Raw genomic sequence first — 27,982 nt, forward strand, 5'->3', positions numbered from 1 at the left:
GGTCTCGTCAATATACCAAAGTAACTGTCACTATATGATCTGTAGAGCAGCTGTGTGTCTTATACATTATAGTGTTTTTTGTATTTTTTAGGAAGAACGTCTGTCTGATATTAAAACGGAAGATGCAGAGGGAGAAGAGACGTATGTGACTGATATAAAGGCAGAAGATATAGAGGGAGAAGAAGAGACGTATGTGACTGATATAAAGGCAGAAGATATAGAGGGAGAAGAAGAGACGTATGTGACTGATATAAAGGCAGAAGATATAGAGGGAGAAGAAGAGACGTATGTGACTGATATAAAGGCAGAAGATATAGAGGGAGAAGAAGAGACGTATGTGACTGATATAAAGGCAGAAGATATAGAGGGAGAAGAAGAGACGTATGTGACTGATATAAAGGCAGAAGATATAGAGGGAGAAGAAGAGACGTTTGTGACTGATATAAAGGCAGAAGATATAGAGGGAGAAGAAGAGACGTATGTGACTGATATAAAGGCAGAAGATATAGAGGGAGAAGAAGAGACGTATGTCATTGATATAAAGGCAGAAGATACAGAGGGAGAAGAAGAGACGTATGTGACTGATATAAAGGCAGAAGATACAGGGGGAGAAGAAGAGACGTATGTGACTGATATGAAGGCAGAAGATATAGAGGGAGAAGAAGAGACGTATGTGACTGATATAAAGGTAGAAGATATAGAGGGAGAAGAAGAGACGTATGTGACTGATATGAAGGCAGAAGATACAGAGGGAGAAGAAGAGACGTATGTGACTGATATAAAGGCAGAAGATATAGAGGGAGAAGAAGAGACGTATGTGACTGATATAAAGGCAGAAGATATAGAGGGAGAAGAAGAGACGTATGTGACTGATATAAAGGCAGAAGATATAGAGGGAGAAGAAGAGACGTATGTGACTGATATGAAGGCAGAAGATATAGAGGGAGAAGAAGAGACGTATGTGAGGGGTGATCAGCAGTGTAAGGAGGAGGAGATCCCTACAGATATCAGCACAGGTGAGTAATAAACAATTACTATAGAAAATAGTCACATATTCTCCTTTCTCAGTCACTACAGCAATCTCTTATCCTACATCCTCCTCTGTCAGTATAAACTGAGGAATATATATTTTCCCAGTATGGAGTCAGGAGCCATCACTCCTATTATACACCTATCCCCCTTCGGACCCGTTGAAGGCGCAAGTTCTACAAATGGTGGTGAGTTCCCTCCTGTATACAGGAGTGGTAGTGCCGGTTCCTCTGTCCCAGAGAGGAAGAGGATACTACTTGGCCCTGTTTCTTGTTCCAAAACCCAATGGGTCTTTCTATTTCGTCCTAGAGGATGATGGGGACACCATGGGGTATAGACGGGATCCGCAGGAGACATGGGCACTTTAAGACCTTCAAAGGGGCGTGACCTGGCTCCTCCCTCTATATCCCTCCCCAGACTCCGTTTTAGAAATGTGCCCAGCGAGACAGGAAACACTCGGGGGAGCTCTACTGAGTTTCTCTGAAAAGACTTATGTTAGGTTTTTTTATTTTCAGGGAGGTCTGCTGGCAACAGCCTCCCTGCTTCGTGGGACTGAGGGGAGAGTAGTATGACCCACTTCTGATGAGTTCCAGGGCTCTGCTGTTGCTGACAGGATGCCTCCGCACCTGAGGGGAGATGAATGCCGGGTACGCTCGAATGCTCGCTCCCACAGCCTGCCGTCACCCCCTCTCAGAGCCAGAAGTCAGAAGACACGTGAGTAGGAGAAGAAGACTTCTCTTCAGTTTGATGGTATTTGGAGGTACCGCGCAGCAAGGAAAGCACAGTGCGCGCCATGCTCCCACACAGACACCACCGCTGGGTGCAGGGCGCTTGGGGAGTTGGCGGGGGGGGCGCCCTGAGGCAGCATTTACCTCAGTATAAACTGGCCAGAGGCACTGTCCTAACCCCCGCCAGTATAAATAATTAATTTAAAAAAGCGGGACCGAAGCGCGTCATTGCAGGGGCGCGGCTTCATCCTCACTGCTCACTATACTCTGCGCCATTTCCTTCCTCATCAAGCCACAGACACGCTGGTCCTTTCTCTGCACAGCAAGTGCCAGGGGGACTAAAAAAAGGGGGCGGGGGGCATATTTTATAGTATATATCAGTGTTCGCAAATACGCGCTATGACGCGTATTTTACCCCATTATTGCAGGTGGGGACTCAAAAATTAAAAACCGCTGGGTCCCTCAGGACGCGCTCTGACCAATGAGCAGCGCTGTCCTGTGCCGTCAATCAGTTCTGCTCTCCAATTGCAGAGGAAGGGGAGGAGACCATGGAGCATGTGATCTCCCTCCCTTCCCTCACCCTCCTCTCCGCTCTGCACCGGACCCGGAATCACTTGGGGGCTGTGGCGCCAGCCGCCTATCCTTACGTAGGGACCGCGCTGGTCATAACAAACTGAGTTAACCCCCGGCTCCCCGGGCACATCTTCTGGCGCGTTGCCATGACAGCAGCCTAGCAACCGCCGGGACAGGAAGGAGCCCAGTCGTGTCACAGCTCTCCCGTGTATGTATGCAATCCAGAAATAGAGTGTGAGAAAGAGTGTGTGTGCGCGTGTGTTCCAGAAATGCTCACTTATATGGTGTGAGCATGGAATCAAGAGATGCTCAGTTATATGGTATTTGTGTGTGTATTGAATCCATATGGAAAACGGTGCATGATGGTGGACTACCTGATCACCGGGGGCACCTGCTATGTACTGGATGATTGTGTCTCTATGCAGCAGCTCATCTGGGCCGGAGTGAGTGACCCTGAGCCCTCTGCTCAATGAGGGGACGCGCCTGCCTGTCTGCTAAGAATCTTCTGTTAGACTCCTGGGAGGGACAGCATTTAAGATATGTGGTGCCATAAGTGCTAGGGGGTGTGAGGGGACCAAAAGTCCCAGCATGATGTGCCAGCAGGGGTGATTGGACCATAAGTCCCATCACAACGTGCCATGGGACCATAAGTCCCAGCATGATGTGCCGGCCTCAGCGATGATACAAAAAGTGTCATCCTCTGGAACTTTTAGGTTTAAGTCATTGGTTGCCTAATAATGGGTACATGCCAGTCTTCTCCCAATATAAGCCGTAGAACTCCATTATCAACTGGAATTATGTCTTCTGTAGTGGGGTCAAGTGAATGGGCTAGAAATAAAGGAAAACTTTTTTTTTTGTTTAATCTCTTATTAGCATATTCCTGTGTGTATAAGTGCTCTACCTTGTCCAAAGTGTATACCGTGCTCTATCTGGCGCAGTGTGTATAGGAGGTTCTGTATGGTGCAGTGTGTATAGGAGGTTCTACCTGGCGCAGTGTGTATAAGTGGTTCTACCTGGCGCAGTGTGTATAGGAGGTTCTACCTGGCGCAGTGTGTATAGGAGGTTCTACCTGGCGCAGTGTGTATAGGAGGTTCTATATGGTGCAGTATGTATAAGCGGCATTACTGTGGTGTAATGTGAATTGGCACTAGTATGTGACCACGCCCCTTCCCCACGAACCAACGCCCCTAAATTTCGCTGCGCAATTTCCACTGTTTTTCATGTAGGTGGTGGAGCACCAATTCACTTTCTGCCAGAGGGCACCAAAATGTCTAGTTACAGATCTGGTGCAGTGTCCTGTTTGCTAAACAGTCCAGCAGCATGGTCACCCCCTACCCCGTTGCAACACTTTTGTAGTGTCCAAAACTCTGGTTTTATATTTGAATCATTAATAAGAAGCTTGATTCCGATGGGACCCGGAAAAGGACAGGTAGGACCCCAATTTTTAAAAGTGAGGGGTCCCTGGGACCCACTTTTTGTTGGGCTCAGCGCGATCACTGTATATTAAGCGCTGCAACTCTGGGGCACTTCAGGGTGTTTTCAGACCTGTGTTTTGGCGCTGGGGTGTGAGCTGGCTATTTCCCTCTGTGTTCCCTGACAGGCTTTATTTGGGTGCTGTCCCCTGTATGCTCGACATGTCTGAGGCCGACTTTTCCTCTCAGTGGGATAATGTATAGGGGACACCAAGTATTTTGGGGGTGGCCCTGTCGGCACCGCTGATTGGTTGACTACTTTGAATGCAAATGTCACTCTTCTGAGTCAGAAGTTTGATCGGTCTGAATGACAAATCCAGGTGTGGAAGAGATCTATGGAGGACGCTTTATTGCAGGTCCAGGACCCCTCAGGGTCACACAAACGTAGTATTGACCAGTTAGTTGACACGGACTCTGATGTCGACTATGCTGATTCCAGATTAGATCCAAAATTAGCGAAGAGTATTCAGTATATGATGGTAGCAGTTAAGGACAGTTTACATATCACAGAGGAGCCCATTACTCCTGAAATCAGGGTCCTTTTATATAAGTAAAAGAAGCGGTCGGTTACATTTCCTCCTTCCTTTGAACTGAACGCTCTCTTTGATAAGATCTGGGACAGCCCTGATAAGAAATTTCAAATTCCTAAATGGATCACGGTGGCGTACACCTTTCCCTCTGCTGATAGGGAAAAGTGGGAGACAGCCCCCACGGTAGACAAAGCCCTATCGCGCTTATCTAAACAGGTAGCTCTCCTGTCATCTCAGTCGACAGCCCTTAAGGAACCGGCTGATCGGAAGCAGGAGGCTACCTTGAAAGCTATTTATACAACCACGGGTACGCAGCTCAGACCTATCATTGCGTCAGCGTGGGTCAGTAGCGCTATTGAGTAGTGGGCAGACAGTTTGTTTTCTGATTTGGATGATCTCGATAGGGATAGCATCCTAGTGACGCTTGGTTATATTAGAGACGCAGCAGCGTACTTGAAAGAGGCTGCGAGAGATTCTTCTGTGTGCTAAAGCAAATGCTATGTCAGTTGCGGCTAGGCGAGCGCTTTGAACTCCCCAGTGGAATGCTGATGCTGATTCCAAGAGAAATATGGAGTCTCTTCCATATAAAGGTGGTGTACTATTTGGTGACGGAGTTACTGATTTGGTGTCAACGGCTACCGCGGGTAAGTCGTCCTTTTTACCTTATGTTCCTGCGCAACAAAAGAAGCCACACCATTAGCAAATGCATCCGTTCGGCCCAACAAATATAGGAGAGGTTGAGGTAATTCCTTCCTTGCTACCAGAGGTAGGGGTAGAGGCAAGAGAGCACCCACCTCCTCGGGTTCCCAGGAGCAGATGTCCTCCCCGGCTTCTGCCAAATACACCACATGACGCTGGGCTTTCCCTACAGGAGACCGCTCCGGTGGCGGCACGTCTCAAGCTCTTCAGTCAGGTCTGGGTTCGCTCGGGCCTAGACCCTTGGGTTTTGCAAATTGTGTCCCAAGGGTACAAACTGGAGTTTCAAGACGTTCTCCCTCGCTGTTTTTTCAAATCAGCCTTACCAGCTTCGCTTCCAGACAGGGCTCTAGTCTGCGGAGCAATACAAAATTTGTGTCAAAATCAGGTTGTGGTCCCGGTTCCCCTGGCACATCAATGGGAGGGCTTTTATTCAAGCCTGTTTGTGGTGCAGATGCTGGATGGCTCGGTAAAACCAAGCAGAAATTCAAATTCAAGATGGAGTCTCTCAGAGCGGCGATCTCCAGTCTGGAGGAAGGGGAATTTATGGTCTCATTGGACATAAAGGATGCATACGTCCATGTCCCCATCTATCCCCCTCATCAAAGTTACCTGAGATTTGCGACCCAGGATTCCCATTACTAATTTCAGACGTTGCCGTTTGGCCTATCCACGGCTCCGAGGATTTTCACCAAAGTGATGGTGGAAATGATGGTTCTCCTCCTCAAACAAGGAGTCACAATTATTCTGTACTTGGGCGATCTCCTGATAAAAGCGAGATCCAGGGACAAGTTGATACAGGACATTGTACTGTCCCTGTCAATTCTTCAACATCATGGTTGGCTCCTAAACTTGCCAAAATCACAGTTAATCCCGACAACGCGGTTGGCGTTTTTGGGTATGATACTGGACACAGTCCAGCAGAGAGTGTTCCTTACTATGGAGAAGGCTCTGGAAATTCAGAGTTTGGTAAAACTCATACTGAAACCAGCAACAGTCTCCATTCATCAATGCATTCAATTGCTGGGGGAAATGGTGGCGGCATACGAGGCCCTCCAATTTGGGAGGTTCCATGCCAGAGTGTTTCAGTGGGACCTATTGGACAAGTGGTCCGGATCCCACCTTCATATGCACCGGAGAATAGTTCTATCTCCCAACACCAGAATCTCACTCCTGTGGTGGCTCCACAGCTCTCACCTCTTAGCGGGACGCAGGTTCGGGACCCAGGACTGGATCCTAGTGACCACGGATGCAAGTCTCCGAGGTTGGGGGGCAGTCACACAGGGGGAAAACTTCCAAGGAAAATGGTCAGGTCAAGAAACTCATCTTCACATAAACGTTCTGGAGTTGAGGGCCATTTACAACGGCCTTCTACAAGTCGAACATCTTTGAAATCTGACAGTTCTGATCCAATCGAAAAATATCACGGCAGTGGCATACATAAACCGTCAAGCCGGTACAAGAAACAGAGCAGCAATGGCAGAAGCCACGAAGATTCTCCGCTGGGCGGAGAAACATGCAAGCGCTCTGTCAGCGATATTCATTCCAGGAGTGGACAACTGGGAATCGGACTTCCTCAGCAGACACGATCTCCATACAGGAGAGTGGAGCCTCCATCAAGAGGTCTTTACACTGGTGACAAGTCTTTGGTGGTTCCCCATATAAACATGATGGCGTCTCGCCTCAACAAGAAACATCTGAAGTATTGTTCCAGGTCCAGGGACCATCAGGCTGCGGCAGTGGATGCACTGGCGACGCCATGGGTGTTTCAGTCGGTGTACATATTCCCTCCGCTACCTTTCATACCAAAGGTTCTGAGGATTTTGAGAAGAACAAAGATTCCAGCACTCCTTGTAGTTCCAGACTGGCCAAGGAGAATTTGGTACCCGGATCTTCAGGCATTACTAGTCGCAGATCCCTGGCCTCTTCCTCTTCGCGAGGACCTGCTACGGCAGGGGCCGCTCGTCTATCACGACTTACAGCGGCTACGTTTAACAGCATGGCGGTTGAACGCCAGATTTTAGCCCGAAAGGGTATTCCCAGTGAAGTCATCCATACCCTTATTCTTGCTAGGAAGCACTATCCCCGTATTTGGAGGAAATATATTTCTGGGTGCGAGTCCAAGAAAGCTCTGGTGGAGAAATTTGACCTTGGACGTTTTCTCCATTTACTACAAAATGGAGTGGATGCGGGCCTTAAATTAGGCTCCATAAAAATGCCGATTTCTGCTTTGTCAATTTTCTTTCAGAAACAATTGGCCTCACTTCCTGAGGTGCAGACCTTTGTAAAAGGGGTGTTACACATCCAACCTCCTTTTGTGCCGCCTGTGGCACCTTGGGATCTTAACGTTCCTTCAGTCACATTGGTTTGAACCTTTACGTAAAGTGGAGTTGAAATGCCTCACTTGGAAAGTTGTCATTTTGTTGGCAGTGGCATCCGCAAGGCGGGTGTCAGAGTTGGCGACCTTGTCTCAGAAGAGCCCTTATTTGATCTTCCATAAAGATAGAGCAGAGTTGAGGACTCGCCAACAATTTCTGCCAAAGGTGGTTTCCTCTTTTCATATCAACCAACCTATTGTGGTGCCAGTGGCTACTGGCTCTTTGGCTGAGTCAAAGTCTCTAGATGTGGTCAGAGCTTTGAAGATTTATGTCGCCAGAACGGCTCAGATTAGGAAAGCAGAGTCTCTGTTTGTCCTGTATGCTCCCAATAAGATTGGGTGTCCTGCTTCCAAGCAGACCATTGCCCGCTGGATATGTCAGACAATTCAGCAGACTCATTCCACGGCAGGTTTGCCGTTACCGAAATCGGTGAAGGCCCATTCCACTAGGACGCTGGGCTCGTCTTGGGCGGCTTCCCGGGGTGTCTCGGCATTGCAACTTTGCAGAGCTGCTACATGGTCGGGGTCAAACACGTTTGCTAAGTTTTACAAGTTTGATACCTTGGCCGATGCTGACCTTAAGTTTGATCAATCGGTGCTGCAGAGTCATCCGCACTCGCCCGCCCGCTATAGAGCTTTGGTATAATCCCCATGGTTCTTTTGGTGTCCCCAACATCCTCTAGGACGAAATAGAAAATTAGGATTTTGATACCTACCGGTAAATCCTTTTCTATGAGTTCGTAGAGCAGGCATGTCCAAACTGCGGCCCTCCAGCTGTTGTGAAACTACATATCCCAGCATGCCCTGACACAGTTTTGTTGTCAGAGAATGTTAAAGCTCTGTCAGGGCATGCTGGGATATGTAGTTTCACAACAGCTGGAGGGCCGCAGTTTGGACATGCCTGCCGTAGAAGATGCTGGGCGCCCGTCCCAGTGCGTACTGTATCTGCGGTTTGGTTGTGGTTACACACAGGTTGTGTTACAGTTCTTCAGCTTGTTGCTGAATTTTGTTCATGTCAGTTGGCATGTGTTCAGTTGAATGCCATGTTATACGGCATGTTTATGGCGTGAGCTGGTATTATGCTCACCTTGATTGTTAATTCCTTTCCTCGAAATGTCCGTCTCTGTGAGCACAGTTCCAAACTGAGTCTGGGGAGGGATATAGAGGGAGGAGCCAGGTCACGCCCCTTTGAAAGTCTTAAAGTGCCCATGTCTCCTGCGGATCCCGTCTATACCCCATGCTTCTTTTGGTGTCCCCAGCATCCTCTACGGACTCACAGAAAAGGATTTACCGGTAGGTATCAAAACTCCTATTTTCTGACCTATACTCAACCTCGGGTTGCTGAACAAATTTGTGAGTGTGTCCAAGTTCCATATGGAGACACTGCACTCAATTGTACTGGCCATGGAACCCGGAGTTTATATGGTATTCCTGGATATACAAGATGCTTATAGGCATATACCTATTACCATATCGCATCAGCAATATCTGCGGTTTGCTATTGGCAACCTCCACTATCAGTTCCAGGATCTGCCATTTGGACTGGCTATGGCCCCTCGGATCTTCACCAAGACTATGGCCGTGATGACGGCTCATCTCCGTCGCCAGGAAGTCAGGATCCTGCCGTATCTGGATGACTTGCTGATTCTGGCAGACTCCCACGATGTCCTCCTCAGTTATCTGTAACTGACGGTAAGCTTTCTACAAGCCCATGGGTGGCTCATCAATTGGAAGATATCCTTGCTGGTTCCAGCTCAGAGCATGGTGAACCTGGGGGGGCTGGACACGCACAGTCAGCGGCTGTTTCTGTCTCCAGAGAAGGTCCTGAAGCTTCAGGACAGGATCAGATGCTTCCTTTCTCGGCCAAGAATGTTGATGCACTCGGCGATGCAAGTACTAGGCCTAATGGTGTCGGCTTTTGACATGGTAGAGTACGCTCAATTTCATTCAAGCCCTCTGCAGAGGTTAATCCTTTCCAAGTGGGATGGCCTACCTCATCGGATCAGGTCTCACATCTCCAGGACCAGCAGTTCAGCAGGGGCCGTCCCTCCTGGATCCCCAACTGGTGACTATGGATGCCAGTCTGAAGGCTTGGGGCGCGGTGTTGGAGCAAAACTCTTTTCAGGGTCGGTGGACCGTGGAGGAATCACTCCTCCTGATAAACATTCTGGAATTGCGGGCGGCAGTGTTCTATGCTTTGTCTCGCGCCCTGCTTCAGTTACAGTACAGGCCTGTTCAAGTACGGTCAGACAACGCCACCACGGTGGCATACCTAAACCATCAAGGCGGCGCTCAAAGCCGCATGGCAATGATGGAAGTGACAAAAATCCTTCGTTGGGCGGAACGCCATCTGCCAGCAATATCGGCAGTGTTCATTCCGGGAGTCCTAAACTGGGAAACGTATTATCTCAGTCGCCAGGACGTGCACCCCTGACAGTGGAGTCTTCATCCAGAAGTCTTTCAACTCCTTGTGGACAAGTGGGGCCTACCAGATGTAGACCTGATGGCGTCTCGACACAATCACAAAGTTCCAAACTTCGGATCAAGAACCAGGGATCCTCAAGCAGCTTTCGTGGACGTACTAGCAATTCCATGGAACTTTCGGCTGCCAAACATGTTCCCCCCCAGTGTCTCCTGCCCAAGCTACTATGGAAGTTCAAACAAGAAGGATGAATACTACTTGTAGTCATTCCAACATGGCCCAGACGGCATTGGTTCTCAGACCTGCAGGGTCTCTCGATAGAGCGTCCTCTTCTACTTCCTCAACGCCCAGACTTCCTCGTTCAGGGCTCTTGAATCTACCCAGACCTGCCCAGACTGGCTTTGATAGCGTCGCTCTTGAAGCATCACTCCTGAGGGCCAAAGGATTCATCGAGGTGGTTATCAAAACTATGTTGAAGGCCCGCAAACCGGCATCTGTGCAGATTTATTACAGAGTCTGAAATTCTTACTTCACCTGGTGTGCTGATCGGAATTATGATGCATACAGATTCAGAACTTCCAGAATTCTGGCTTTTCTGCAACGAGGCCTAGACATTGGCCTTCATCTGGCCTCCCTCAAGGTTCATGCTGCATATCTGCCTTGTTGGTATGGTTTCAGAGAAAAATTGCGTCTATTCCGGACATTCATACTTTCACTTAGAGTGTTTTATGGATTCAGTCTCGCTATGTCCCTCCTGTTGCTCCCTGCAAGAGTCTCCATTTGAACCTCTTGAGACAGTGGACCTTAAATGACTCACGGCCAAGGTCCTGGTCTTACTGGCTATTGCCTCTGCTAGGAGGGTGTCAGAGTTAGGCACTTTGTCCTGTCGTCCACCCTTTCTGATATTTCACCATGACCAGGCAGTTATTGGAACTCTCCCTGGTTATTTACCTAAGGTGATGTCATCTTTTCACCTTAACCAAGAGATTGTGGTTCTGGCCTTCATCTCTTCTGATATGTCCTCCAAAGAGCGGTAATTGGATGTGGTTAAGGCTCTCCGTATCTATGTGGAAAGGACTGCCTCTATAAGGAGGTCAGATGCCCTTTTTGTACTTTTTGGTTTTCACAAACGTGGCTATCCTGCGAATAACCAACCTTGGCCAGATGGATTAGAATGGTGATTGCACAAGCCTATGCGCAGGCTGGACTCCCAGCTCCTGCTGCTATTAATGCCCATTCTACTCTGTCTGTTGGACCGTCTGCTGAACAATTGTGCAAGGCGGCTACGTGGTCCTCGGTGAACATATTCATTAGGTTCGATACTTCCGCCCCCCAGGATGCTTCCTTTGGACGCCGGGTTCTCATTCCCGGTATGGCGCATCCCCTCCCTTGAGGAACTGCTTTAGGACATCCCCAATGTTTCTCTGTGGAAACCAATGTACCTCGCTGCAGAAAAGGAGATTTATGGTAGACTAACCATTGTTAAATCTCTTTCTGCGAGGTACACTGGGTTCCACAGGGCGCCCAGCCTGACGCACCTAGCTTCTATGGGTTTGTATGGCATTAGCCGCTGGTCCCTTCTTCTGGCGTGAGAACATGGTTTTATGTGACTAACACCTGCCTTCTCTTTTACCTGCTCCTGCATTGGACTGGTTAACGAAACTGAGCTCTCAGTGCCTGGAGGCGGGGTTATTGAGGAGGCCCCAATGCATCCTGGGACAGTCTGAAGCTTTAGCGTGTTGGTGCCTGGATCAAATCCATCTCTACACCCTGATGTTTCCCTGTGGAACCAATCTACCTTGCAGATAGAGATTTAACAATGGTAAGTCTACCATAAATCTCCTTATTCGATTAGTGCGAAAATCTACATTACCTCTGCCTTCATCATCATTACATGATGCAACAGACAGAAAAATGTATAGTTATCATAAGGCTGTATATTCCCTAACGGGCAAATACAAGACCAACTATGGCCGCAGCATGGCTGGCAAAAGCTGTCACAGGCTGGGCATAAGCCTTGGAAAGTGATATCTCTATGCATGGAACAAGAGAACAATTATCCCATACAGCCCTAGATATGGGTATATTACCTTCTCAGGCTTCAGCTTCCTCAGTAGCAGCTCGTAGAGCAGTGTGACTATGGGGGTCATTCTGAGTTGCTCGCTGCTGTTTTTCGCAGCGTAGCGATAAAGTCAATACTGCACATTCGTATGCACCGCAATGTGCAGGCGCGTCGTACGGGTACAAAGCAAATCGTTGCTGGGCGATGGATTTAAGGAAGAATCCATTCGCACAGCCGATCGCAAGGAGATTGGCAGGAAGAAGGCGTTTGTGGGTGTCAACTGACTCTTCTCTGGGAGTGGTCCAAGCGTTTGCAGGGCGGGTGTCTGACGTCAATTCCGGGACCAAGAATACTGAAGTGATCGCAGTGGCTGAGTAAGTCCAGAGCTACTCAGAAACTGCACAAAACTTTTTTGTCCCGCTCGGCTGCACAAGCGTTCGCGCACTTGCAAAGCGAAAATACACTCCCCTATAGGAGGCGACTATCTGATCGCTGTGCTGCAAAAAGTAGCTAGCGATCAACTCGGAATGAGGGCCTTTGTTCGTGGAAGGCTGATACGGAATCTTTATTGGAGTCCCTACTTTTTGTCGGAAATATTCTGTTTGGAACAAAGTTGGACAATATTCTAATGTCTGAAGCAAACGCTAAAAAAGCTGCATTTCCATCGATATCTACATCAAAACCTGCTATTTCTGACTTTTCAGCCACAAGGTGAAGCAGAAGGAAAGGCTTATGGGCCCGATCCAGTAAGGATTGCAAATTCTGCTAATTAGCAGATGTGTAATCCTTGTGAACGCATGCGTCCTTTGAGTTAAGTCCATGTCCAAACAGGCTTGGTTAGCCAGTCTTCTGCCTGATGGCATGGGCATCCACTGGGGGATCCCAGGGTGGGAGGCCTACTTCAATTTGCACAAGTCTGGAAGCAGTCCACCACAGATCCCTGGGTTCAAGAAGCGGTGTCTCACGTGTACGCTTTCTCCTTCAAGAAACGTCCCCCTCAACAGTTCTTTAGTACCAGCCCGCCGCTAGTGGCAACAAAGGCCAGGGCTTTACAAGATGCAGTTCAGAAGTTGCTACAATCAGGAGTGATAGTACCAGTTCCCTCAGCACAACGAGGACATGGTTTCTATTCTACTCTGTTTTTAGTTCAGAAGCCAAATGGGTCTCACTGGCCCATTCTCAATCTCAAAGCTCTGAACAAATATATTTGGGTGCCTCGATTCCATGTGGAAACATTACGCACCATTATCCTGGCAATGGAGCCGGGGGGACTTCATGGTGTCCCTGGACATTCAAGATGCTTACCTACATGTACCAATAGCACTCTCTCATCAGTGCTATCTCAGGTTCGCAATGCTCCAACAACATTTTCAGTTTTAGGCACTACCCTTTGGGCTTGCCACAGCTCCAAGCGTATTTACCAAAATTATGGTGGTGATGGCAGCTCACCTACGTCGTCAGGGAATCTAATCCTGGCACAATCCCAGGAATCTCTCCACTGGCATCTACAAGTGACAACAGCCTGCTTACAGGATCACGGTTGGCTCCATAAATTGGACAAAGTACTCCCTAGTTCCATCCCAGTGGATGACGCACCTAGGGGCTGTGTTGGATACCAGTTTTCATAGAATCTTTCTACCTCAGGACAAAAGATCCATGATATAGAAGAGAATTCACGGATTGCTACACAATCGGAGAGTATCCATCCATGCAGCAATGGGGGTCATTCCGAGTTGATCGTAGCAGTACAGCTATGATCAGGCACTCAGACATGCCTGGTGGCTACAGACGTCTCATCTTGACACAGGTTGACCCTTTTGGATCTCAGACTGGGTGCTTCTGACAACTGACGCCAGTCTCCAAGGCTGGGGAGCCGTAACAGGGCAATACTCTTTCCAGGGGCGTTGGACCAAGGAGGAAAGTTGTCTGCCAATCAATGTCCTTGTTACGATTCCTGTACTCCAGACTGGAGAAGATCTTATGGCAGGGATCTGAGTACAGGAACCATATACAGGTTGTGGGAGCTGGAGAGCCTAGTAACCCCTGGCGCCCTAACTCCGTTGTCTCGCCCGTGTTATCAGAAATCCCCTGCGAGACTATGGTTGCTTGAGCCCATGGCAGCCGCGTTCGAAGGGCGGATTATGTCTGCCCAACCCCGATGCCCCCGCAGGTCTTAATGGGAGACAAGGGGAAGTCCGAGACAGGGTGATAACAAGAGGCCCTCTGACTAAGTAACCAAGCCAGGGGTTACAAGCTAACTTAACTAAATCAAAAGGTATGTGCGGACTAGCCGCCAGGGAAAAGGACAACCAAAGATCCACTGATCCGACACTCCTATCCGGCACCGCTGGACACCAGAGTGGATCTTGTGGAAGCGGAATCCTCCGCAAAGCTCCAGAACACAATATAAACAAAATAATAAATTATAGCGGACAAGCCGCAACACACGGCTGCGCCGCGACTCACGAACACCACCAGATGTTAAAGGTTCTCGGTCAGACTCCAGGAATAGATGGTAACTTCCGAGTACAGGATCACTGATAACAGGAACAAACGGATAGACCGGGACTGGGAACTTTCTCTGCAGCAGACACAGGCAAACAGGAAGCTATCACCGGCGTCTGTGAGAAGTCCTGGGAGTGCTTATATTTGAGAGCCCTCCAATCCTGATCCAGACAGGGTAATTACATGATGATGCCGTGCAGCTGCATGCTGCATGGCCAGAACACACAGGCACTGATTAATTAAGACCCAGCAACAGGGAATGCAGTCTGACTGTGGCGTTCCTGTTGTTAGGATCTGAGCGGCTCCGTGCGCCCGGCGTCTCTGGTTGCTAGGCGCCGGGCCGCACGGCCGCGCGGACCCCGGCGCCTAACAGTCCTAACACTTCGGGCCATCTATATGGCACTCACCCAGGCAAAAGAGGTGCTTCACGGCAAACTGATTCAGATTCAGTCGGACAACGCCACTGCAGTAGCGTACCTCAATCATCAAGGAGGCACTCACAGTTGGATGGCAATGAGGGAGGTATGCCGCACATTAAGGTTGGCAGAGTTTCATCATCCAGCCATGTCCACAGTATTCATACCCAGAGTCCTAAATTGGGAAGCGGACTTTCTCAATCGGCACGACATTCATGCAGGAGTAAGGGCCTTGCACCCAGATGTTTTTCAGATTCTGGTAAATAAATGGGGTCTGCTGGAAGTGGACCTTATGGCGTCACGTCAGAACAACAAGGTACCAGCATACGGATCAAGAACAAAGGATCCCGAAGCAATCTCGTGGATGCCCTGTCAGTGAGATGGAAATTTCAGCTGGCATATGTCTTCCCACCAATCTCCCTGTTACCCAGTGTAATTCCAAAATTCAAATAGGAAGAGGGCGCCGTGATATTTATAGCTCCAGCGTGGCCAAGACAAAATTGGAACATGGATCTGCAGAGGCTGTCCGCGGACGCTCCGTTCCTACTGCCTCAATAACCAGATCTACCGATTCAGGGTCCCTGTCTCTAAAAACACCTGGATCGTCTGTCTTTGACGGCGTGGCACTTGAAACATCCATATTAAAAGCAAAGGGATTTTCACAAGCAGTAATTCAAACAATGCTTAAAGCAAGGAAGCCATCCTCAGCTCGCATCTATTACCGGATATGGAATGCATATTTTCAGTAGTGTGCTACCAGAAAATATGATCCAAGATCTTTAAGAGTTTCAAGAATTCTAGCGTTCCTTCAAGCTGGAATGGAACGAGGTCTCTGCATAGCTTCCATGAAAGTACAAGTATCAGCATTAACTATTTGGTTCCAAAGGAAAATTGCAAATCTACAAGATGTTTGCACCTTTTTCCAAGGAATGCTTCACATTCAGCCTCCATTTGTACCACAAACCGCTCCTTGGGACCTAGGATTGGTTCTCAGGGTGCTTCAAGTTGCTCCATTTGAACCACTGCATTGTGTGGATCTCAGATGGTTAACAGTTAAAGCTCTCTTTCTACTGGCAATTGCTTCAGCTTGAAGAGTATCAGATTTAGGGGGATTGTCGTGTCGTCCCCCATTTCTTGTATTCCATCCAGACAGAGCGGTTCTCCGAACCAAGTCTGGATATCTTCCTAAGTTCCATCTTAATGAAGAAGTAGTAGTTCCGGCCTTTCAATCACCGGATCTCTCTGTGGGAGATGCATAGTTGGATGTAGTCCGTGCACTAAGGATCTACGTGGATCGTACCAGTGCCATCAGAGGAACAGGCTCTCTCTTTGTTCAATACGGATTTCACAAGAGAGGATGGCCTGCCAATAAGCAAACATTGGCTAGATGGCTTTAGATGACTATCTCAGAAGCATACTCTCAAGCCGATCTCCCTATCCCGGATAATGTCACTGCCCATTCTACCTGTTCAGTAGGTCCTTCATGAGCAGCCCACTGTGGTGCCTCTGCTGAGCAACTCTGTAAGGCAGCTACATAGTCATCCATAAATACATTTGTTAGACATGCGTTTGGGCGTAGGAGTCTCCTGTCCAATCAGGAGTGTCCCCTCCCCTAATTGCTGCTTTGGGACATCTCAATGTAATTCTGTGGATACTACTGTGGACCCTGAAGGAGAAAACAGGAGTTATGGTAGACTTACCATTGAGAACTGTTTCTCTGAAGTCCACAGTATCCCCAGGGAACCCACCCTGACGCACCTGATTTGAGAATCTCTACACTTACTGACTCCTTCCTTCTGGTATGGAAGTGTATGTTCTTCTTGCCTGAATATGTCTTCCTACTCGCTCTGCTCCTGCTCCTGCCTGGCCTTTATGACAAACTGAATTCCCTGGTTCAGGAGGCTGGTTTTAGGGAGGCTGGACAAATGCATTCTGGGAGCCCCAAAAGCTTTAACAGTTTGGTGCCCGATCCTCTGATGCCACCTACAACCCAATGTAATCCTGTGGATACTGTGGACTTCAGAGAAACAGAGTTAACGGTAAGTCTACCAAAACTTCTGTTATTTCTTAGAGATTTACTTACTACAAGCTCTCTAAATCAGCTATAAGATAAACACATTTGAAATTAACCCCAGAACAACTGGTCCCAATAATCACCAGTTTACCGTCAGACTTCCCAGCACTCTACCACACTGTCTTGTCTGGATGCAATGTAATTGTACACAGGAGTTTGAAAGAGCCACTGCAAATCCATAGAGAAGCTTGTAATCCAGTAGCCACAATGCTCCCAGGCACAATCCTCAGCACATTGGTAGGAGTTGAGACTCCAAGATCAGTAGCTTTTAGAAGCCAAAACCACACCCCAAATGATTTATTTGCGGCAGGAGCCAGGCTGGCAGTCTCATCAGATGTTTCAGGGTCACGGTCCACAACCTTATCTTTCACATCTGCTGGGCACAGTGAGAGAAGCTGCTCCTGGATAATTAAGTTCTTGAGTATGACATATTTTGTTGCCTTCACCTCCTCAGCCTACTGATGGAACATGGTTGTCTGTTTAGCCACAACTCCAGAATACAAATCAGACACTGCGTTGTAGGCGACTGAATTTCGGTCGGTAAGTTTCTGGGGTGAGGTTAAATTACTTTAGCAGTGCTTTCTTACTGGTTCAGTGATTGCCACCCAGCTCTTGGGGAAGGTCGGCAAATGCCTCCAACGCTTTCCCTCTCAGTCCTGGTATTAAATAGCTGGCCCATTCACTGGGATCCAGCGCAAATTGTCGGCACGACCTTTCAAATCCTCTCAGAAACGCATCAAGGTCGCCGTCTTTCTCCAACACAGGGAATTGGTCATGATTTTTCCTACCAGGATCATGGACTGCTTTCTGGCCAGTTCCAAGTGGTACTTGTGTTCGGCCTGGCGCTCGGCAGCTTCTCGTTCGGCCCTATGCTCGGCATTTGCAACTTCCCTGTCAGCAGTTGCTTGGCAGTGCTGCACCGGCGGCATAGTGGTGGCTGGGTCCATGTCCTTCATATGCCTGATAGCAGTTTGAAGGTAACCCTCACTGTACCCAGCAGAGTCGTCCATCCCCTGCCGGGCATCTGTTGTTTTGTCCAGTACAGGCTGAGCCCCAGTAGCAAGGTTGCCCGTTGTCTGGCTTTCCTCAGCAGCTAGAGGATGAATGGAATTCCGGAGTGCCCGGATCAGTTGCTCCTTGGCCAGACCAGGCGATGTTCCTCTGCACGCATAGTGCCACCAGGTCATCCCTTTTCCTCTGCTGGTACTCAGTAGTCATTCTGGACCTTATTGCCAAATAAAAAAGATAGAAAAAGAAAAACAAAAGAAGGGGTGAGGGGGGGAATCGCTTTGACTGTGTGACTTTTTTTAAAAAGTATTGTAAAGCTCTGTGTTCTGATTTCTGGTGAATTGGGTATTCCTCTCAAGGATTTATCCCCACATTCACTTAAGTTCTTAGAAAAGCAATTATAAATCCAACAGCTGCCAACAATTTGTCACAACTCGCCGTCCGATTCTCCAGATACATCAATCTGAGAATCGCCACCAGTGACTTACAGGTTACTTCCAACATGGTTTTCGCCACCACCAAGAGTTTTACTGGGCAATGCCATGCCCACTACGGCTCTTTGGTTCCGCTTTACCAGAATACACTTTAAAAATCAGTAGCGTGGGCCTCGCAAGGCGCAGGCATAAGAACACAGAGATCAGAACGAGAAATTAGGTTTTAATTTTAAGAATAAGAATACTTCCGAGCTTACAGTTAGTTACAGAGTATAATAGATTATAGTGAAAAATACACACAGATTACGATTTCAGAAAGTAAAAAGATAAAGTTTCAGAACCCTAAGTTACCTTACGAAGAGGCTTAGGTGATCTGGGAGAGAGAGACCCCAGGAAGCAGAAGCTGGTCCCATTCTCTTAGCCCAAAGCTAGTCTCTTCCAGAATGAAACCTGAGCAGTTTCAGTTGCTGGGGTTTATAGTGCTACATGCCACCCTTACTCAGTGGCCCCACCCTTGCCACTTTGAAAAAAGAAAGGAATCCCTTTTGTCCTCACCCAAAGCTTGCTTGTGTGGAAATCCCTGAAGGACTTCTTGGTAAAGTGAGCAGGGGTTATTTAATGACTTTTCAGTCTGTTTATACATGTAGACGAGGTTCTTCCTCAGGGGACAATAACCAGAACATAACCATAACTGAACAGACACACATTTATGGCCGTGGGCTAACACCTTACTGGTCAGTGTGTCTCTACCTAGGCCATAGCACGGCCCCCTTCAGTGTAAGCAAATGCTGACTCAGGAAATCCATCTTTCAAAGGGCTCCAGTAACACCCTGCCCAGTGACTTCTATAATACATATGATACAGTTTGAAAATCAGCAAAATAAGTGCATCTGGAAAGTATTCACAGCGCTTCACTTTTTCCACATTTTGTTTTGTTATAGCCTTATTCCAAAATGGAATGAATTAATTTTGTCCCTCAAACTTCTACACACAATACCCCATAATGACAATGGGGTATTGAAAATGTATTAAAAATAAAAAACAAATAGGTCCCACACACTGGGCAATAACACTGAAAGATATGAATGATCTCATTCATATCTTTCAGTGTGCATGCACCAACGATGAACGATGCATGGCCCCGTTGATGCCGGCTCATTCATGCATGCCAGTATGGACAATTTCGTCCATATTAGCATGCAGTGCTATGGGGCCGGTTGATGGGGGTAGTGAAGAAACTTCACTCCCCCCGTCGTGCACTTTGGCGGCCTCGCCCAGTGTGTAGGGCCCATTAGAAATCACATGTACATAAGTATTCAGAGCCGTTGCGAAATACTTTGTTGATGCACCTTTGGCAGCAATTACAGCCTCAAGTCTTTTTGAATATGATGCTACAATTTTGGCACACTTACCTTTGGGTAGTTTCGCCCATTCCTCTTTGCAGCACCTCTCAAGCTCCATCAGGTTGGATGGGAAGCGTCGGTGCACAGCAATTTTCAGATCTCTCCAGAGATGTTCAATCGGATTCAAGTCTGTGCTCTGGCTGGGCCACTCAAGGACATTCACAAAGTTGTCTTGAAGCCACTACTATGATTTCTTGGCTGTGTGTTCAGGGTCATTGTCCTGCTGAAAGATGAACCGTCGCCCCAGTCTGAGGTCAAGTGCGCTCTGGAGCAGGTTTTCATCCAGGATGTCTCTGTACATTGCAGCATTCATCTTTCCCTCTATCCTGACTAGTCTCTCAGTTCCTGCCGCTGAAAAACATCCCCACAGCATGATGCTGCCACCACCACGCTTCACTGTAGGGATGGTTGTCCTCATTCTGAGTTGATCGCTCGCTAGCAACTTTATGCTGTGCTACGATCAGGTTAAAACTCTGCAAAACTGCGCATGCGCCGCAATGCGCAGGCGCATCGTGCGGGTACAAAGAGGATCGGTTCTGGGCGATGGATTTAACGAAGAATCCATTCGCACAGCCGATCGTAAGGTGAGTGACCGAAAGAGGGCGTTTATGAGTGTCAACTGACCGTTTTCTGGGAGTGTTTGGGAAAATGCTGGCGTGTCCAAGTGTTTGCAGGGCGGGTGTCTAACGTCAGTTCCAGGACCAAAAAGACTGAAGTGATCGCAAGGGCTGAGTATGTCCAGAGCTACTCAGAAACTGCAAAAAAGTTTTTAATGCCGCTCTACACTCCCCCCATAGGCGGCGACTTTATGATCGCAGCGCTGCAAAAAGTTGCTAGCGAGCGATCAACTCGGAATGAGGGCCCGTATTGGCCTGGTGATGAGCCGTGCCTGGTTTCCTCCAAACATGATGCCTGGCATTTACACCAAAGAGTTCAAACTTTGTCTCATCAGACCAGAGAATTTTGTTTCTCATGGTCTGAGAGTCCTTCAGGTGCATTTTGGCAAACTCCAGGTGGGCTGCCATGTGCTTTTTACTAAGGAGTGGCTTCCATCTTGCCACTCTACCAAACAGGCCTGATTGGTGGATTGCTGCAGAGATGGTTGTCCTTCTGGAAGGTTCTCTCCACAGAGGAATGCTGTAGCTCTGACAGAGTGACCATCAGGTTCTTGGTCACCTCCCTGACCTAGGGCCCTTCTCCCCCGATCGCTCAGATTAAATGGCCAGTCAGCTCTAGGAAGAGTCCTGGTGGTTTCGACTCTCTTCCATTTACGGATGATGGAGGCCACTGTACTCGTTGGGACCTTCAAAGCAGCAGATATTTTTCTGTACCCTTCCCCAGATTTGTGCCTCGAGACAATCCTGTCTCGGAGGTCTACAGACAATTCCTTTGACTTCATGCTTGGTTTGTGCTCAGACATGCACCGTCAAGTGTAGGACCTTATATAGACAGGTGTGTGCCTTTCCAAAGTATGTCCAATCAACTGAATTTACCACAGGTGGACTCCAATTATGCTGTAGGAACATCTCAAGGATGACCAGTGGAACAGAATGCACCTGAGCTCAATTTTGTTCTTCATTGCAAAGGCTGTGAATACTTAAGTACATGTGATTTCTTAGTTTTTTATTTTTAATTAGTAAAAATCTCCAAAAATAAATTTTTCACGTTGTCATTATGGGGTATTGTGTGTAGAATTTTGAGGGAAAAAATGAATGTAATCCATTTTAGAATAAGGCTGTAACATAACAAAATGTGGAAAAAGTGGAGCGCTGTGAATACTTTCCAGATGCACAATGTAACAGATGTTCAAGACATGTACAGTTTTTGGGGAGGATCAATAATAATTCACCTCAGGGTCACGGCTAGGCTATCAATCACAATACCGTGCACAATTTACTCATAGCAAACAGAATGCACACAGTCACGACACGTGACTGTAAGGCCTGCTGTAACCAATGGCGACTGCCACATGGAGTATTTCCAGTAACAGGGATAACAGGTAATATTTCCTTTCTGTTCTCTCGCTGTTACCTAATTGTATGCACAAGCGATGTTATATTACTGCACAGCCCATGTCATCTCTAGTAATCCCACATGATCTCTCAGTGTTACCTAAATGTATGCACAGGCGATGTTATATTACTGCACAGCCCATGTCATCTCTAGTAATCCCACATGATCTCTCAGTGTTACCTACATGTATGCACAGGCAATGTTATATTACTGCACAGCTCATGTCACCTCTAGTAATCCTACATGATCTCTCAGTGTTAACTAAATGTATGCACAGGTAATGTTATATTACTGCACAGCCCATTTCATCTCTAGTAATCCCACATGATCTCTCAGTGTTACCTACATGTATGCACAGGCAATGTTATATTACTGCACAGCTCATGTCACCTCTAGTAATCCCACATGATCTCTCAGTGTTACCTAAATGTATGCACAAGCGATGTTATATTACTGCACAGCCCATGTCATCTCTAGTAATCCCACATGATCTCTCAGTGTTACCTAAATGTATGCACAGGCGATGTTATATTACTGCACAGCCCATGTCACCTCTAGTAATCCCACATGATCTCAGTGTTACCTAAATGTATGCACAGGCGATGTTATATTACTGCACAGCCCATGTCACCTCTAGTAATCCCACATGATCTCAGTGTTACCTAAATGTATGCACAGGCGATGTTATATTACTGCACAGGCCATGTCATCTCTAGTAATCCCACATGATCTCTCAGTGTTACCTAAATGTATGCACAGGCGATGTTATATTACTGCACAGCCCATGTCGCCTCTAGTAATCCCACATGATCTCAGTGTTACCTACATGTATACACAGGCGATGTTATATTACTACACAGCCCATGTCACCTCTAGTAATCCCACATGATCTCTCAGTGTTACCTAAATGTATGCACACTCAATGTTATATTACTGCACAGCACATGTCACCTCTAGTAATCCCACATGATCTCTGTGTTACCTAAATGTATGCACAGGCGATGTTATATTACTGCACAGCCCATGTCACCTCTAGTAATCCCACATTTTCTCTGTGTTACCTAATTGTATGCACAGGCGATGTTATATTACTGCACAGCCCATGTCACCTCTAGTAATCCCACATGATCTCAGTGTTACCTAAATGTATGCACAGGCGATGTTATATTACTGCACAGCCCATGTCACCTCTAGTAATCCCACATGATCTCTCAGTGTTACCTAAATGTATGCACAGGTGATGTTATATTACTGCACAGCCCATGTCACCTCTAGTAATCCCACATGATCTCTCAGTGTTACCTAAATGTATGCACAGGTGATGTTATATTACTGCACAGCCCATGTCACCTCTAGTAATCCCACATGATCTCTCAGTGTTACCTAAATGTATGCACAGGCGATGTTATATTACTGCACAGCCCATGTCACCTCTAGTAATCCCACATGATCTCTGTGTTACCTAAATGTATGCACAGGCGATGTTATATTACTGCACAGCCCATGTCACCTCTAGTAATCCCACATGTTCTCTGTGTTACCTAATTGTATGCACAGGCGATGTTATATTACTGCACAGCCCATGTCACCTCTAGTAATCCCACATGATCTCAGTGTTACCTAAATGTATGCACAGGCGATGTTATATTACTGCACAGCCCATGTCACCTCTAGTAATCCCACATGATCTCTCTGTGTTACCTAAATGTATGCACAGGCGATGTTATATTACTGCACAGCCCATGTCACCTCTAGTAATCCCACATGGTCTCTCAGTGTTACCTAAATGTATGCACAGGCGATGTTATATTACTGCACAGTCCATGTCACCTCTAGTAATCCCACATAAACTCTCAGTGTTATCTAAATGTATGCACAGGCGATGTTATATTACTGCACAGCCCATGTCACCTCTAGTAATCCCACATGATCTCTCAGTGTTGCCTAAATGTATGCACAGGCGATGTTATATTACTGCACAGCCCATGTCACCTCTAGTAATCCCACATGATCTCAGTGTTACCTAAATGTATGCACAGGCGATGTTATATTACTGCACAGCCCATGTCATCTCTAGTAATCCCACATGTTCTCTCAGTGTTACCTAAATGTATGCACAGGCGATGTTATATTACTGCACAGCCCATGTCACCTCTAGTAATCCCACATGATCTCTCAGTGTTACCTAAATGTATGCACAGGCGATGTCTATATTACTGCACAGCCCATGTCACCTCTAGTAATCCCACATGATCTCTCAGTGTTACCTAAATGTATGCACAGGTGATGTTATATTACTAAACAGCCCATGTCACCTCTAGTAATCTCACATGTTTCTCTGTGTTACCTAAATGTATGCACAGGCGATGTTATATTACTGCACAGCACATGTCACCTCTAGTAATCCCACATGATCTCTCAGTGTTACCTAAATGTATGCACAGGCGATGTTATATTACTGCACAGCCCATGTCACCTCTAGTAATCCCACATGATCTCTCAGTGTTACCTAAATGTATGCACAGGCGATGTTATAATACTGCACAGCCCATGTCACCTCTAGTAATCCCACATGATCTCAGTGTTACCTACATGTATGCACAGGCGATGTTATATTACTGCACAGCCCATGTCACCTCTAGTAATCCCACATGATCTCAGTGTTACCTACATGTATGCACAGGCGATGTTATATTACTGCACAGCACATGTCACCTCTAGTAATCCCACATGATCTCAGTGTTACCTACATGTATGCACAGGCGATGTTATATTACTGCACAGCCCATGTCACCTCTAGTAATGCCACATGATCTCTCAGTGTTACCTAAATGTATGCACAGGTGATGTTCTACTACTGCACAGCCCATGTCACCTCTAGTAATCCCACATGATCTCAGTGTTACCTAAATGTATGCTCAGGCGATGTTATACTACTGCACAGCCCATGTCACCTCTAGTAATCCCACATGATCTCAGTGTTACCTAAATGTATGCTCAGGCGATGTTATATTACTGCCCAGCCCATGTCACCTCTAGTAATCCCACATGATCTCAGTGTTACCTACATGTATGCACAGGTGATGTTATATTACTGCACAGCCCATGTCACCTCTAGTAATCCCACATGATCTCAGTGTTACCTAAATGTATGCACAGGCGATGTTATATTACTGCACAGCCCATGTCACCTCTAGTAATACCACATGATCTCAGTGTTACCTAAATGTATGCACAGGCGATGTTATATTACTGCACAGCCTATGTCACCTCTAGTAATCCCACATGATCTCTGTGTTATCTAAATGTATGCACAGGCGATGTTATATTACTGCACAGCCCATGTCACCTCTAGTAATCCCACATGATCTCTGTGTTACCTAAATGTATGCACAGGCGATGTTATATTACTGCGCAGCCTATGTCACCTCTAGTAATACCACATGATCTCAGTGTTACCTAAATGTATGCACAGGCGATGTTATATTACTGCACAGCCCATGTCACCTCTAGTAATCCCACATGATCTCTCAGTGTTACCTATATGTATGCACAGGCGATGTTATATTACTGCACAGCCCATGTCACCTCTAGTAATCCCACATGATCTCAGTGTTACCTAAATGTATGCACAGGCGATGTTATATTACTGCACAGCCCATGTCACCTCTAGTAATCCCACATGGTCTCTCAGTGTTACCTAAATGTATGCAAAGGCGATGTTATATTACTGCACTGCCCATGTCACCTCTACTAATCCCACATGATCTCAGTGTTACCTAAATGTATGCACAGGCGATGTTATATTACTACACAGCCCATGTCACCTCTAGTAATCCCACATGATCTCTCAGTGTTACCTAAATGTATGCACAGGCGATGTTATATTACTGCACAGCCCATGTCACCACTAGTAATCCCACATGATCTCAGTGTTACCGAAATGTATGCACAGGCGATGTTATATTACTGCACAGCCCATGTCACCTCTAGTAATCCCACATGATCTCTCTGTGTTACCTAAATGTATGCACAGGCGATGTTATATTACTGCACAGCCCATATCACCTCTAGTAATCCCACATGATCTCTCAGTGTTACCTAAATGTATGCACAGGCGATGTTATATTACTGCACAGCCCAGGTCACCTCTAGTAATCCCACATGATCTCAGTGTTACCTAAATGTATGCACAGGCGATGTTATATTACTGCACAGCCCATGTCACCTCTAGTAATCCCACATGTTCGCTCAGTGTTAGTAACACTCCTGTCCAAGCTTCCTAGTATTATTTTCAAGATAAACATAAAAGCAATATTAGAAATACAGTACTGGATACAATGTCTGTTATAGAATTATATATTGTTCCATGTAACACCCTGGGTCTTGTCTACTCATTTTATAGTAATTTTCCAGTTTTGATCATGATCTTTACCAGATTTTCATTGTTTTATGAAAATTCACATTTCCAAAATGTATTTTATTTCCAGCAGATGAACACACAAGCAGGAATATCTCAGAAGGACATCTAATATCATCCCAGGATTGTGAAATAAAAGATGACAGTAGACAGGATTCTCCAGGAACTAATCTCATTACCCCAATTGTACATCCAGCTCTATCAGCTGATCCCTCTGATCCTGGGAAATGTTCTCCTGATCACTCTGATATTGGTGCATCTGTTCCAGCTCTGAGAGTAGATACAGTGTTTCCCTGTTCTATAGATGCCAGATGTTTTACACAGAACACAAAGCGTATTACCCATCAGCCAGTTAAGGCAGGCGAGAGGCAATTTCCATGTTCTGAGTGTGGGAAATGTTTTGCACGGAAATTATTTCTTGTTCACCATGAGAGAAGTCACACCGGAGAGAAGCCATTTTCTTGTTCCGAGTGTGGAAAACGTTTTTCACACAAGTCATATCTTGTTATGCATGAGAGAAGTCACACCGGAGAGAAGCCATTTACATGTTCTGAGTGTAGAAAAGGTTTTTCACAGAAATCAACTCTTGTTCAACATGAGAGAAGTCACACCGGAGAGAAGCCATTTACATGTTCTGAGTGTGGGAAACGTTTTGCACTTAAATCAACTCTTGTTAGACATGAGAGAAGTCACACCGGAGAGAAGCCATTTACATGTTCTGAGTGTGGGAAATGTTTTACACAGAAATCGAATCTTGTTCAACATGAAAGAAGTCACACCGGAGAGAAGCCATTTTCTTGTTCTGAGTGTGGAAAAGATTTTTCACACAAGTCATATCTTATTATACATGAGAGAAGTCACACCGGAGAGAAGCCATTTTCATGTTCTGAGTGTGGGAAACGTTTTGCACTTAAACCAACTCTTGTTAGACATGAGAGAAGTCACACCGGAGAGAAGCCATTTTCATGTTCTGAGTGTGAAGAATGTTTTACACAGAAATCAACTCTTGTTAGACATGAGAGAATTCACACAAGTGAGAAGCCATTTCCATGTTCTGAGTGTGGGAAATGTTTTACACGGAAATCACATCTTGTTCAACATGAGAGAACTCACAGAGGTGTGAAGCCATTTGCATGCTCTGAGTGATTAATAAATCAGCTCTTGTTGGACACAGTAGACATTACACAGGTGGGGAACCATTTTAATCTTCTGGAGTATACTCATCTTCACCATTTCCCTGCATTGTTCCTTCAGGTTTTATCCTATGTCCTGTGGGTTTTTTTTTACAATATACATGCTGCTACTGGGTGAAATAATAAGACGTCATGTCCTCCTTTACCTCTACTATGCAGATAACCTGTCTTTGCTCCGGGTACTGAAAACAATACCAATACTAAATGTCTAGCTGAGCTCCAGGTGTGGGTGATGCCAGTAGGCCGTGACTCAGTCCTAGTGAAACAGGTCCATATGCTAATGCTGCCGACTCTCCTGTCTTCCGATTACTTCCTCCCATGCCTATCCAAGATTTTTCACGTGCTGCTCCCTTTCTCTGGAATTCTTTACCTCTCCCCCTCAGACTGTTACCAGCAGTACCAAGAATCTGCCGTAATTAATTTGTGGTTGATCTGTTAGCTATGCAGCCCTGACCATGGAACCTGCTGCCTCGCACAGTCCAAGAGACCTCCACCCTGGTGACCACAAACAGACTGATGACTGTTACTCACATATTTCATTAATGTTCCTTCACTTCCTAAATATACATCCCACATGCTGAGGTCTTTATTCTGTTCTACTTATTGTCTATCTTGTCCTCTGTGTAA

General features: G+C 46.6%; 1 protein-coding gene across 1 annotated transcript; it reads left to right on the forward strand.

Annotated features, from left to right (window-relative positions):
* Positions 1-850: 850 nt before the first annotated feature.
* On the forward strand, positions 851-27,954 carry LOC134984764 (gastrula zinc finger protein XlCGF17.1-like). The gene is made up of 2 exons (XM_063950253.1): positions 851-1,016; positions 26,233-27,954. The coding sequence occupies exons 1-2, from the start codon at positions 923-925 to the stop codon at positions 27,306-27,308; spliced, it is 1,170 nt and encodes a 389-aa protein (XP_063806323.1). The 5' UTR covers positions 851-922; the 3' UTR covers positions 27,309-27,954.
* Positions 27,955-27,982: the final 28 nt, after the last annotated feature.

The sequence above is a fragment of the Pseudophryne corroboree genome (genome assembly GCF_028390025.1).
Source record: "Pseudophryne corroboree isolate aPseCor3 chromosome 3 unlocalized genomic scaffold, aPseCor3.hap2 SUPER_3_unloc_8, whole genome shotgun sequence".
NCBI lineage: Eukaryota > Metazoa > Chordata > Amphibia > Anura > Myobatrachidae > Pseudophryne > Pseudophryne corroboree.

Coding starts and splice junctions, on each gene's coding strand:
- LOC134984764 (XM_063950253.1), top strand. CDS start 923: ATGAAGGCAGAAGATATAGAGGGAGAAGAAGAGACGTATGTGAGGGGT. Junction 1,017..26,232: donor CCCTACAGATATCAGCACAG/GTGAGTAATAAA, acceptor TTTTATTTCCAG/CAGATGAACACACAAGCAGG.